Genomic DNA, 14,478 nt, shown 5'->3' on the forward strand with positions numbered 1-14,478 from the left:
TCTATAATATTGTCTCTGTTTATCTCAGTTTGTTTGGGGAAAAAAAGACATTCAGACTAACTCAAATGAAAGATGAGGTTTATTTTAAGGATAAAGAGAAAGCTCATGGAAATTTAGGAGAACTCAAACAGCTGGCCTTAGGACAGGCAGCATTATAAGTTCTGTGTGAGCAAAGACCTGCACAGTACTAAGTAGATGCTCAGTAAATGTTTATTGAATGAATGAATGAATAAATGAACAAACACATGACCTGAGCAGCAGTGAGAAAGAGTTAGGCCCACACTCTATTCTTCTGCTAGCACTCGAGTTAACCTTACTCCACGAATCCATCCTTTGTCTCAGTTTAAAATCACAAGAGAGGATTCCAGAGGCTACCCCTGGGTCAGGTGTCCAGCCTAGCCCATTAGGCAATGGCAGAAAGATAGTGCCAAATGAACGTAGGGCTCCCTTCCAGGGGTGGAGCAGGTTAAGGTATACAAATAAGCAGAACATGGCATGGGGGTTTATGCTTGTCCAGGGTGTTCCCTTTATATGTAATTGCATGCCACTATGCAGTGGTATGACTTAAGGTTAAATGTGAGTGGCTCATCTCCACGGTGAAATTTTTTTAGCTCCTTGAGGACAGAGTAATAATAGCTTTGATTTTTTTTCTCTCTCCTAGCTCTAGAATTGTATAAATAATTCTGATCTAGGAAGAATGTCACTCAAGTATGACTAGATTGGGTGCTAACCTGTGCTGGCTGATTATTATATACCAGGCACTGTGCCAGGTGTTTGGCAAAGCTGGAACTCATGGCAACCTACCCTCGTGGGTAAACATCATTATCCCCATTTTACAGCTGAAAAGACTGAGTTTCAAACTATCACAGTCACAAAGTTAAAAAGGAGTGGAGTTGGAATTCTTCCTGAGATTAGTTTGTCCCCAAAAGCTACACTCTTCCCAATATCATATATTCTTCCAATCACCTGATGAATCGTTAATCAAAATATCTGGATAAATTCACCAAGACACAGCCTGGTCTCTTCTGTAAGTCATGAATTAGTCAGCTAGAGAAAAGAGGCTTATGGGGCAAGTATGCTGTTGTGGACTAGACATGAATTTGTCCATCCAAGTGCTGGATACAATATGGGATGAAGTGGGGACCTTCGATATGGTCGGGTTTCAGGTGAGACGAAAAAAGATGAGAAAGTTGTCTGAAAAAAAAAATCAACTTACAAAACAATGTCATCTCATTTTTAGTTAGGTGGATATATCTAAATATATATATGTTAGATATATTAAATCTTATATGTATCTGTCTATATATTATATTTTTCAAATCTAAGATGGCAAAGATGTCTATTGTTTTATGTACCAAAAGAGAGAAAAAAAAGTGCTGCCAATTAATTATAAGACACCGTTGATTGTAATAGGCATCCTGATTTCAGAGATGTTAAGGTGTGGGAAAAAATGTGTGCTACAATACATAGGAAAAGATCTGGAAAGATGTACATGGAGGTTTTATAGTGGTGATCTCTGGAAATGGGAGTATGGTTTGTCTTTATTTATTGCTTGTCCGTGTATGCAGATTTCCTGCAATGCTGCTCTCTCCCTGCTCCCTGTTCCCAACCCTGGCGGAACCAGTCGTAAAATCTATTGGCATGTAATGCAGTAGCGTTCAAGCTTTGGTTTTAGGATGTGGGAGTATAAAGCTCTCATTGTGTTGTTCTTAGCATTTGAGGCCTCTGCCAAAATCCAGGGCAACAGGAAAAACCACATTTAAAGCTCTATCTACTATACACATGATTCAGTTATAGGCTAGATACAAGTAATTGGTAAATGAGTGAAAAGCAGTTCAATAATGGAGGTCCATAGGAAATAATAGTTAGGTTTTTGTCGTAGGTTTAGTAAATGTGCAGAAAGGATTCTAATAAATAAACTTGTTTTATGTCTTTAATTTTCACGCTCTAATTAACATGTCTTAGTTTTTTGTGTACTTAAAGATAATCATAAGTCCAACAGTAATGAGATTAGCTCAATAGTTTTTCCCTTAGTGAATAAATGGAGATATTTTGAAGTTTTACGATAAAAGAATGCCTGAGGTTATTTTTACCAAACATCATGAAAAAAATACAATTAAGTAATAAATATTACAGTCTTAAATTTCTTATTTAAAACGTGGTAAATTTTCATTTAAGCTACCTTATTGCATTCTTTCTTTTATTAAATCCTAGAATAATTTTGTATTCTTTTTGAAAATATACCCTTTTCTTTCTTTGCTTGGTTACACAACCAGATTTATTTGTTAATTCCTTAGTATAGTGCACACATATATACAGGCAAGATCATTTTGCTATTTTTTTCTTCTTTTATATTTTAATTTTTTCTCAATTATTTTTTATTGAGTTCATAGTAGTTTACATCAATGTGAGATTTCAGTTGTACATTATTTCTTGACCATCACCACACAAGTGCTCCCCTTCACCCCCTCTGCCCACCCTCCACCCCACAACATCATTTTGTTATTTAAAAGAAATTCTGTAACTTTTATATATTTGCCCAAATGCAGGATATGGTCACTCATCTGAAATCATAGTTCATAATCGTTTTAATTCATAGCCGTCTGTACTGTTTCAATCATGTGCATGAAGTCAGTATCTAATCCACTGGAATGCCTGACAGGATGTATTAAAAGGGTGTTGATGCCAATGGGTGATTTCATTTCAAGGTTGAAGGAGGCACTTTAATCCAAAGTTCATCTCTTGCTTTGTACTTGCCAACAGTTTGTTTACAATTCTGCAAATGGCTGTAAGACAGGGAAGGGCACGCACTTTGGCGTCAGTCTAAGTTAGAGCCTGACAACTTGAGACTGAGCCAGACCCTGATCCCAGGCCCCATGAGCCAGTGTCCTCATCAGCAAGGCTGGAACTGGCCCACAATGGCTTCTCACTTGAATCTGGTTCAGTTTCTTTTGTCATTCAGCCCCACCTGTGGGACTTAAGTGAGTCATTATTACTGGCCAATTGTAGGTTTAGTGAAAGCATATGGTAGCATTTCACAAATACTAAGACCTACCTGCTTCCCAAAGATGTCACCTGGTCAGTGGAGAAGCAGAATTCCTGCATTAGAGTCAGACCTGTGGATATTTGTTACCTTTATTAAAACAAGTCTATATATTTTATTGCATGTAAATGAAAGTAAAATGGCTATCTTTAGGTGCAAAATACTCTTCCTATAGCAGGATCACAAAGTTTATTCACACTACATCTTGGTGTTCATACATGTGCTCCATTTTTTAAAAAATCTATATCTGATCTGAGTATGAGCCCTTAGGCTGTGGGTAGTGGGGAAGAAAAATAAGTTTAGTGCATTCCAATGCAATACTTTTTAAAGCCCCTTTAAATAGTATTCATTTCCTCAGTAAAATTACCCTCTAGCACAGATTTGTCCCTTCTCACCTCCCCTGTGCCTTGTGCCGGCTAAGGGAGTGTCTGGTATGGAAGCAGGAAGAGCCCATGCAGTGTCATGTCTTCTCTTCTGGCTCTTTGGGCAGCTGGGACCGTGATGTCTTCTGATGCTGACATTTTCTGAGGAGATTACTCGTAGTCTTTCTTCCTCAGCTGGGTTTGGGCCCAGTTGCCCTTCCAAGCTGATTCACCCTCGCCTTGGCTCTCATTGGTGGCAGATTCTCTGGGCCAGTAACCCCAACACCACCCCCCTGCAGAGGCACCAACCCCTTGCCACCGTGGCTAGTTTCTCCCTAAGTACTGCAGGGAGTTCTGGATCCCAGACATGGTTAATTGACTGCACAAGAGTGAAGTGGGGAACTAAACACCAGGGTCCCATCTGCGCAACCACCCAGCACCTGCCCAGTTCACAGGAATGTGGCTGTGCTCCAGGTGGGTGTGGGAGAGCCTGAAAGATATTTTTTTTCTAGAGCCCGGAAACGCAATTGGGGCAGGATCCAATCTGTAGCAGTCAAGGGCCAGGAAAGAAGCAGATGGATGGTGTGTTCAAAAGGGGTGCCTGAGTCAAGAGAATCTAACGAAGGGAGGATTAGAAAGATAGGAAGAGTTAGGGGAAAGCAATAGAGAATGTCGAAACATCTCAGAACCACAGCAGCAGCAGTCAATACAATCTCTAGGCTAGAGGAGAGGGTGGGGCTCTAGGCGCTTGACAGGAGCGGAGCCGTAGAAGAGGACTAGCTAATAGGAGCTGTGGTCTCCTAGTGGAAAGCTGAACCTGTGCAACGCAGCCTGGCAGGGAGGGAGGCAGTCCCTACCCCTTTCTGGAGCCCTCCAGCGTTCCGCTGGGGATCCCCACGGCCAGTGTGGAAAGGATGCAGAAGGGTAAGGGAATCATGTTGATATAATCCTTAGATCGGTCTCCCAGGGCAGAGCAGAGTAGAGAAGGGTAGAGAGTGGGTCTGGAGGGGCAAACAGAATCCCCAGCAGGTTCCTCTGTAAATCTTTCTGGGCTAAAGCCCAAAGGGAAAGATTGAACATACACATCTCCCAGCTTCTCTCTCCTCCTTTCTCCCTTCCCTCTTCCCACCGTCTCCCAGGAATGAGGCAGAGAACACATACATCCTTGGTAAACCCTAATGCACTGTGTTCCTTCCTGTACACAGGAAGGGGAACTTCCTGGATGACCTGGGCTTGCCTTCTGATTTACGAAAAGGGAAATAAAGATATGAAGAACATTCTCTTCTGGGAAAATTGCTGCTTTCGCAAAGCTGTTGTCTTTCTGGCAAATCCAATTGCAAATGCCAAAAATCTGAATATTTTTTTGTGTGTGTGTTTCTTTTGCTCCTCTGCCCAGCCTCAGACAGATGGATGCCTTAGACCAGCTAGGAAAATACTATATTCTTGGGCAGGCAGAAGAGAATATAGCACATTAATATTTTTTATAATTATTACCCCCAATTTCACCAATATGTTACTGTGTTTGTTTGGAATATGTCTGTATGGAAATTAAAAATTTATATAACAGTTTCACATATTGTATCTGATTGAACATCACTTAATCTTAACAACAATTCATTATAAGGCATCCATTTTACAGATGAGATAATTGTGGCCAAGTGTACTCTGCTAGTTAGCAGCAAACCCACAGACAGGGAGATTTCTACATCTCCTGACCCCTGTTGTAGTTCTCTTTGTTCTGTGACAATGGGGCAGAGTTTGCACATTTGGAAAAGAGAACCAAACTCATTAAGTTGGCTTATAATGTACTAGTACCTGCTAAAAATTATGCTTCTTGAGCAGTTTTGCCCACTAAGAATTTATTTCATTACAACTACGTTTTTAATCTTCTCTATCTGCTTCTATGGTAACTAGGTCATTTTATGCTCATTTTTTCCGCCCTTCTCACATTATCATCTGTCATTTGGTGTCCCTTATCATTTGTGCTTTTTTTCCCTCTTGATTCTGATGCACTTTACTGGTTAATCACTTTTTTATCCAGCTCTTCTTTTCACCTACTCCTTGATTCTGGAATTGTCCTTGGATCTCATAATTTGATTGCTGCTTCTCTGACTCAGTGAGTCGAGCATATTCTGCTGAAAACAGCAGGCCTGTTTTCATTTGTTTGTGTTTACATGGCACCCTGTGCTCAACTGTGTAACTCAGAGAACACCCATGGGAAGAGGCTGCAGCAGGGAAATAAATGCCGAAGTAGAAAAAGAAAATGAGGACCTGGCATTTAATTTCAAAGACAAGAGTGAAGAAGGTAACTGGTCTAGTTAGATCTGAACGAACCAGCACCCTGGCCTCCCAGCAGATTTCCAGAATGGCTGCTTTCTGGGAGTGAGACAGAGAGATTCATGATGTCTCTGAGGAGTGACACGAGTGACAGATCAGAGCTGAAGGCTGGTGCAGAATATCCCACTTTATCAGGTTTATGTACCTCCCTGCTGAAAAGTAGAAGCTCCTTGGTGCACTCAGGGGTCTGTCTGTCCCTAAATTCACTAGAAGTTTCCCAATTCATGTATTATCAATTAAAATGGATTTTGATTTTTCTTTTCCTCCTAGAATATAGGAAGATACTAAAGATGTTTGATGTCTTGAGAAGTCTCAGTACCTGGAGCTATTGTCTGTTCCCTGGCACATGTCCTCTCACACTGTCAAGAGAGGGGATGATTGAGAATTTGGGTTCTAGCTAAGTTTGAGCAATATCCATTAAGTTCCTGGGCCAGGCTGAGTTGGGGAGAAGACCTGAGTGTCTTACAGGTTCCTCCTACGTCTCTTCCCTAACCTCCAGTGCAGGGGGCAGCTTACCTTCTGGGCCCATCTCCTAAACCTGTGCTTGGAGTTGCTGCTGATTCCTGATTTAGACAGTTATGATAGATCATTGACTAAAAATACATCGCTACATGTAAACATAAATATTTACTAGTGGAAATAAATGACAGTGGGATTTTTGCCCTTTAAATGACCCACTTAGCATTGTACTGAGAGTCTAGAGATATTCTTATAGGTTGCTGATGTTTGCGTAAATCTGGCACAGCGTTTCTGGGGGATAATTAGGCAGTAAATTTCAAAATGCCCATGCCCTTGACTGTGTAGTGCACTATGTAGGAAATCATCAAGATTTTGCCTAGTGACTTGGTTAGGTGATGTTCACTGCAGCTTCCCAATAAACAGGATAAATTATCAATCATACATGAGACAAAATACTGACAGCCATCAAAAATATATAAATGTAGATGTGTGTTTTTTAGACATAAAGGATATTCATTATGTCTTATTGAATAAGTAAGTTAATTAAATGCATATAAATATATACAAGAAAATGCATACATATGCATAGAAGAAATACCAGAAAGGATGAACCAAAATGATAATTGTTTCTGGGTAGTGTGATTAATAGTAATTTTAATTTATAATGGATAATTTTATTTTTTACTGTCTTCTACAGTGAACAGGTATTGTTCATGAAAAATAAAATTATTTAGCGTTGAAACTGGCCCATGGGGTAGGTGATGGGACTAGGGTCAGATGAAGTTGCATCCGCAAGATCCATATTGACTGATGTGTGTTGGTGTCTCGGCAGTGACAGGAGGTGCGGATGGTGGCCCACTGTTGACTCTGACAAAAGGATGTGAGCACAAGGGACTCAAGAGTGGGGCCAGCTTGGGAAGAGCTTTGCAGATTGGGCCGTATTTTTACTCTCTTTATCTAGAATGTTCTGATTTTGTAGATAATTATTTAGCTTTCTCTTTTGACTTTAGACAAAATGTATTTTAATTGTTTCATCAAATAATATTCAAAAGAATATTTACAAAATAAAAGTGCAGAAAATACTCATACACAGAAATTCAGTGTCCCAGAAATGGAGCATTACCATTAATCCTGTAGAGATCCCCTGCAGGGTCTCCGTTCTCATCTCCTCCGCCGCCGAGAAAACCACGGTGCTGAATTTTTTATCATAATTTTGCTTTTCTTTATAATTGGATTCTTAAACAATATTTTATTTAGTTTTACATGTTTTTGGACTTCGTATAAGTGGAATTATGCTTTGATATTCTCCTGCAGCTTGTGTTTTTCACTGAATATCTTGTTTCTGCGTTTCATCCATGTAGTGTATGTAGCTGTCATTCATTCACCTCACTATTGTCGAGTCATCCTGGTGTGAATGCACCATGGTACGCTTATGCATTCTCCTGTTTATGGACTTCTGCATGACTTACAGTTTTTTGCTACCATGAGAGTTCTTATTTAATGACCTCAGGTGCTCATGTATGAGTGTCTTGGGTATACACATAGGTGTGGAATTGCTGGGTTGTAGGGTGTGTGAATGTTCAACTTTACTAGATAATGTTTAATTATTTTTCAAGTTATTTGTGTCTATTTATATTTTTGCCAGCAGTAAATGAGAGTTTCCATACTCCACATAGTCATCAACATTCAGTAATGTCAGACTGTTAACTTTCTGCTCATCCATTAGATATCAAATGATTTAATTTGTCTTTCTCTGAACATTAATGAGATTGAGCATGTTTCTTGGGTTTATTAACCATTTGTGATTTCTCCCTATAACAAATCTGTTTTGGTCTTTTAGCCCATGTTTCTATTGGGTTATTTGCATTTTTGAAATTGGTTTGTAGGAATTCTGTTTATTCTGGGCACTAATCTTTTGCTGGTTATACATGTGGGAGATTTCTTCTTCCAATTAGTGACTTGTCTTTTCATTTTCTATATAGTGTGTTTGATGAAGAGACATTCTTAATCTTGTCTATCCTGTCTTTCATGATTTGCCCTTGTTTGTATCTTTCTAAAGCAATCCTTTCCCACTCAGAGGTTCATAAATATAAACTCCTATATTGTCTTCTAAAGTGTTTATAATTTGATCTCTGTGAATACTGTGAAGGTGTCCAATTTTATTTTTTTATATGGATAACTGTTTGTTCCAGGACAATTAATTAAAAGACCTTCCTTTCCCCACAGGTGTATAAATGCCAGCTCTGTCGTAACTCATGTCATAAATGAAGTTTCCATATTATGTGTGGGCCTGTTTCCTGGGTCCTTCAGAGAATGTGTGCATTTGAGTTCTCTAGAAGCCAAGGGGCTCCACTAGGGAATGTCTTTATTTTTTTAATAATAAGGCGTTTCTCTTACATAACAAGTTAGCAGTTGTACGGTTCCAGGTCAGTCTGTGGCACAATGATGTCATCAAGAACCCAGGCTCTTCCCGTTTTCCCTCTGCCAGAATCGGCTTGTCCGTGATGATTCCTCACAGCTGCAGCTGCTCCAGGTTTCATGGCCACAGATTTCCACATCCCAAGTGGAAAAGAGTCTTCAACGCGCCTATCTCGGGGTTGTTTCGGACCACCCAGGTGGTGTGCAATCACTGCCAGCTCACAGGCAATCCCACTTGGGATTGTGAATTCTCTGGGGGTGCTCTTTCCTCTGTCCGTTTGGGCTGAGTGTCCAGGCAGGCGATTTGCATGGCAGATCCCTGTGGGGAGCACAGGTATTTGTTCCCAGTTCACCTTCGTCTCAGGGGGTAGCTCTGTGGTGACACAGGTTTCCGCAGGGCTCTCATCTTAAACTCCTCTCCTTGGGTGGTCCTGGCTTGTCCTCTGCCTGCTGCACCCGATGGGACTATGGGACGGTGGAAACTGGAAGCTGGAATTCATCTAGGTGGCAAATGTAAAACTAAGGAAACTTGTTTGTTTACGTCTGTGACTTCTCGTTTTCGCTTAGTTTTTTGGCTTCTTGGTGTTTTTTACTTTCTTGGCAGCTCATCACATATTTAGAAAGGTTTTTTTTCCTGGACTTTTTAATTGTTTTTCAGTGGGAGAGTCAGTCAGTGTATCTAGTCCTGCAGACTGTAGAAATAGAAGTTGGCTAGATTCATTTTTTCAATTGCATTGTGTTCTATCAACCTGTCTAAAGGTTTGCTGGAGACGGAACCATTGCAAGGAAGAGACGAAGATGCAGTAGCCAGTGCTGACTTCTCTACCATGCTCTCTGAGGAGGAGAAAGAGGAGTTGAAGGCAGAATTAGTTCAGGTATGTTTAGTAATCTTCCTATTGTTGCTACTTCTATTTCTGGATCTTCAAAGTTATTATTAGTGGGACATAAGTCCCATATTACGATTATGCTGTCTTTCACTTAATAAAATTTAATAAATGGCATATTGCAAGGTGATTCATTTTTCTGGGGTATTTTTGTAATGCTGTTGTCCATTACCTGTTGGTTTCAGTAGTAAAACGAATGGTTATGCTGCTTAAGCAACAATGATTAATTAATTAGTTGTACGTGTGCACCTCTTAGTCTTTTTGGTATCCCAAGGCTAGGGGAACAATAAGTCACTTACAAACCTGATGGAATTCCTTCAAGACCTTGGTGTAGATGCAAGCTCCTTTTTTTTTTTTTTTTTTCTTTCTCTCCCCAAAGCCCGCCGGTACATAGTTGTACATTCTTTGTTGTGGGTCCCTCCAGTTGTGGCATGTGGGACACTGCCTCAGCGTGGCCCGATGAGCAGTGCCATGTCCGCACCCAGGACCCGAACCAACGAAACACTGGGTCGCCTGCAGCGGAGTGCGCGAACTTAACCACTCGGCCACGGGGCCAGCACCGCAAGCTCCTTTTTAAGAGCAGTTCTTGTCCTAGGTCAGCAACTTCGTTCAACGAATACTTTGAAATGACTTATTTTTGTAATGAAAAGGTCAGTCATAGAAATGACTGAATTTATTAAGTTGTGTCCTCTTTTGCGCAAGAATAAAGCTCAGAGGGTAGAGAAGAAAGCTCTGCTGAGTTTAGGCTTCCTTAGATCTTGTGTAGTTGCTGGGCGCATCTGGGCCTAGAGGCCAGGGTGATGCCTGGCTCCCCATGAATGCGACTCTTTGTTCAAGCCTTTCCTTGCAGGGTCCGCTAACCTTCAAACACTTTGCTAAGGAGCGTTTACATTATAGGAGGAAAGGGCTGAGAAAGGGAGCTTTTCCAAGTAGAATGAGCAGTAGAGCAAGAGAGGAAGAGGCCCATATTCCTCGCCATTCCGCATCCCTGGCTCAGAGGGCAAGAAGCTCCTGGTCTGGCTGGAAGCCAGGCTTCAGCCTCCTGTTCTGGCCCCTTCTGCAGGCTGAGGACCCACTTTGAGCTCCACCTGACCCTCACCCCCCTTTGTCCACTCTGGACTCTTCAAGCTCTAATGTTCTGAAACGTGTATTTATGACAACTCATAATGATGTGGAAGACTTTCCAGGTGCTTTCGCAAGGCACACCCTAAAATAACTTCATTGTAAAATAAAGGAGCAGCTTGTTCCTCTGGTGCAGCAGAAATTATTTCAGTGAGCACAGCGTCTCAAATCAAATAGCCTGGTTCTTTGGCTGCGTCTGTCTGTCTGTGGCCAGTGATCCAGAACCACCCAGTTTACTTCAGTTTGGCCACATGTGCCAGAGTACACAGATCAAAGTCAGCCTTAACGGAGAATGTCCAGCTGTACTTTTTTTTTTGAAGATTGACGCCTGAGCCAACAACTGTTGCCAATCTTGTTTTTTTTTTCCTGCTTTTTCTCCCCAAATCTCCCCAGTACATAGTTGTATATTTTAGTTGTGGGTCCTTCTGGTTGTGGCATGTGGGATGCCGCCTCACCGTGGCCTGATGAGCAGTGCCGTGTCCGCGACCAGGATCCGAACCGGTCAAACCCTGGGCCACCCAAGCAGAGCGCGTGAACTTAACCTCTTGGCCACGGGCCGGCCCCTGCACATTTTCTTAAGGCCTGGAATTCTGGCTCATGATCTGTTCATGTCACTTGCAGTGTCCAGAAGTTGTATTCTCTGTATAAATGATTTGAGCTAAATTTAACTCCGTTGTTGTAGTCCAAATTTAAATTCAGGCATAAGCTCTGTAACAGACCAACTTTTATAAAATGCCTTGATTTTTCTGGGTTCTGGAATTAATGGACTATACATAGACACACATATCAATGTATGTTTTTTGTGCGTTCTATATTTTCTAAACGTTCAACAATGAGTGTTTCCTACTTTTATAATCAAAATTAGGTATTGGTTTTAAATGGATGCCTCCATGAATATAAAAAACTAGCAGTGTTTTCAGAAATCCCTGTTTCCTTTGGCCACATTAATAAGCTTCCAGCGTGTCTTATTCATGACAGTTTCTGAGCCTGACTTCTGAAAATAACACCAGATTCCTTGTTACTGTGTTCAAGTTACCGAGACTCATGTTTTCATCCTTGAGAATGCATTAGCCTCCATGCATCCTGTCGCATGTTTCTGGGTTCTGCGGAGATGAAGAAATACTGCATTTTGCCGGTTTGCATCATGGCTCCGAAGACACACGGCCACAGCTGTATGACGAGGCTCAGCGAAAAGGAAAGGAAGTGTACTTAGCAAGCACACTTTGTTCTTCTTCACATTTCCATTTCTTCTCCCTCCACCTCAGGCCACCTTCCTGTTATGCTCATTCTTTTCTTAAATCTGCTTTCCCTGCCCTTCTACAGGTGTGTGCACATGCACACATGAGTGTATGTGCACCCATACGCATAAGCACATGTGCACACACACACACCCAGACACCAATCAATTTCCTTCAGATCACAGATGCATTCAGATTACCTCTGATGCTGAGGTTTCATTGTAACAGGAACACACAGAGAGCTGTCTCAGAGTCTCACAACCGGCCTTAGGAAGAACTGAGGCATCTTTTAGACAGCTTAGCTTCTCTGCCTCGACTTTCCACAGACATTCTTCCCAGCCCCGTGGTCACAGGCAACCCCTCTCTATGTCTGAGGGAAGAGCCCACTGGGACTGTTAGCCACATGGGTAACAGGACACCTCACAGGTGAGCCTGTTAGATGACTGCCTCTGAGTTAGGCAATCACTGTGGATTGCACGGATCACTTGTGGCCATGATCCAAAGCAAGACTTCGTGTACAAGGACTTCTTATCTCTGACTGCTTTGCTTAAAAGAGGTCTTGGGGTGTGCTAGGGACCCAGGCTCCTCTTCAATTCACTCCTCTCGCTGGTTTCCTTGGATTCTCCTACTGTCTTCTGGCTATGCTGGATCCCTCCCCGCTGCCTTATCCTACACTGTTTTGTTGTTAATATTCCTATGAAGATGCCCTTAGATTTCAGGCAGTCTCATAACTCCATTCACCCACACAGCCAACGTATTGTTGTGTGCTTAGCAAGTGCTGGCAATAGGAAGACGTGTACTTGTGGTGGGAGACATAAAATAAGCCAGTATTGGCCAAAAGGCTACATCTTGGATGAAGTCTGCGTTTTAAAAGAGAAATCTGTTGTTAATACAATTTAGTCTTTAGTTTATTATTGTGGTCATGCAATATGTGTGTTCTTAAAAGTTCCTCGAATGTGAGGCCAGTATCACCTCTGATCTGGTACAGTAGTTGTGCATAGAAGGTGTGCAATTAAGATTTATAATTAACTTGAATTACTTTATAGCTTCAACAAATATTTACATTTGTAAATATCAGAAGTAGAATATGCTTTGCAGTATATAAAGAAATACTATTTTGTTTCAGATATTTATTCTCATTAGTCTTATCACCAGCTGCTCCTAACAGCTTTTCTGAGGTCTTTACACATCTGTGGGGGATTTTTTCCTTTCTCTCTCTTTTTAAATTAATTTGCTCAATATTTCTGTGCTAACTTCCCACTCCCAGTTTCATTTCATTAAGCTGCATTCTATGCTTAGTATTCCATAATGTGTGTTGGCTTTTGAAAAGGATGAAGTGTTGGCGTTAATGCTGTAAATTTGTGATTATATAACAGTCAAATACTGCCAACATCCCCTAGATAAAATGACTCAAAGAAAATAGGCATTAATAGGAGGAGGAAAATACCAGACAGCACTATCGAGTAGGCAGAACCTATTTTCAGGCTCCTTCCATCTCACTAGTGGCTCTTCCCGCTTCTTTTGGCGTGTGGCTCCCCAAGAACAGCACACAATGCCCTCAAGCCACCTGGCTCTTAGAATTACAAAGAAGTGCCTCAGGCTCTTGACCTTTTTCTCTCAATTCCTTCCTCTAAGACCTTCGTTATTTCTAAACTGAGCTAGTGAACAACCAGAGTATTCATAACCAATAATATCTTATTATAACGCCCCTCTGTATTAGTCAGGGTTCTCCAGAGAAACAGAACCGATAGTATGTGTATGTATATATATAGAAAGAGATTTATTATAAGGAATTGGCTCATGTGATTATGGAGGCTGACAAGTCCCAAGATCTATAATCATCAAGCTGGGGACCCAGGGGAGTTCATGGTGTAGTCCAATTTGAAGGCCAGTGGCTTGAGAACCAGGAAGAACTAATGAGTCCAAAGGCAAGAAAAAAAAAAACAACTGTCCAATGTCAATCACAGTCAGGTAGGAAGAGCTCCCTCCTACGCAAGGGAGGGTCAGCCCTTTTGCTCTATTTAGACCTTCCACTGATTGAATGAGGCCCACCCACTTAGGGAGGGCAATCTGCTCTGCTAAGTCTGCCTGTTCAAATTTCATCTCATCCAGAAACATCTTCATAGAATAGTGTTTGACCAAATGTTTGGGCCCCCCCACAGCCCAGTCAAGTTGACACATAAGGTTAACCATCACACTGTCCCAGATGGTATCTGCATTTTAATTCTAGTTCTTCTGGATTCTTAGCCAAGGGCGGGAGTAGCTAGAAGAAGAGACAGGCCCTGAAGCAGTGGGTACAAGAGACCAAATGCTCTTACTCCAAAACGTCGTCGTGGTGATTAATGGTTTATGAAAGTATTTCTTTTTCTGGATTTAAGTTAGATACTTTATGTAATCTAGCAGATAAAATAGAAAAGTAAATTTTCACCTTTCTAACATAAATTTCATATTGATGCTGATTTATTAGCTAATTCAGATTAATTTATTTTTCTTTTTTATTGAGGTAAATTAATATAACATGTAATTAACCATTTTAAGGTGAACAATTCAGTGGTATTTATTTCGCTTACAATATTGTGTAACCACCACTCTATCTAGTTCCACAATATTTTCAT

General features: G+C 41.1%; 1 protein-coding gene across 16 annotated transcripts in view; it reads left to right on the forward strand.

The window, feature by feature from the left end:
• Nucleotides 1-14,478, forward strand: part of TPD52L1 (TPD52 like 1) — a 98,986-nt gene that overhangs the window by 53,229 nt on the left and 31,279 nt on the right. For 12 of the 16 annotated variants that reach the window (XM_070556975.1, XM_008542814.2, XM_070556974.1 and 9 more), the window contains exon 2: nucleotides 9,379-9,494. In XM_070556975.1, coding sequence (XP_070413076.1) covers nucleotides 9,379-9,494 — 116 coding nt within the window. Of the gene's footprint in view, nucleotides 1-8,815; nucleotides 8,954-9,378; nucleotides 9,495-14,478 lie in introns of those variants that run through there. The other 4 variants (XM_070556971.1, XM_070556973.1, XM_008542823.2 and 1 more) reach the window with 3 other exon arrangements.

Source organism: Equus przewalskii, chromosome 9, assembly GCF_037783145.1.
Source record: "Equus przewalskii isolate Varuska chromosome 9, EquPr2, whole genome shotgun sequence".
Taxonomy (NCBI): domain Eukaryota; kingdom Metazoa; phylum Chordata; class Mammalia; order Perissodactyla; family Equidae; genus Equus; species Equus przewalskii.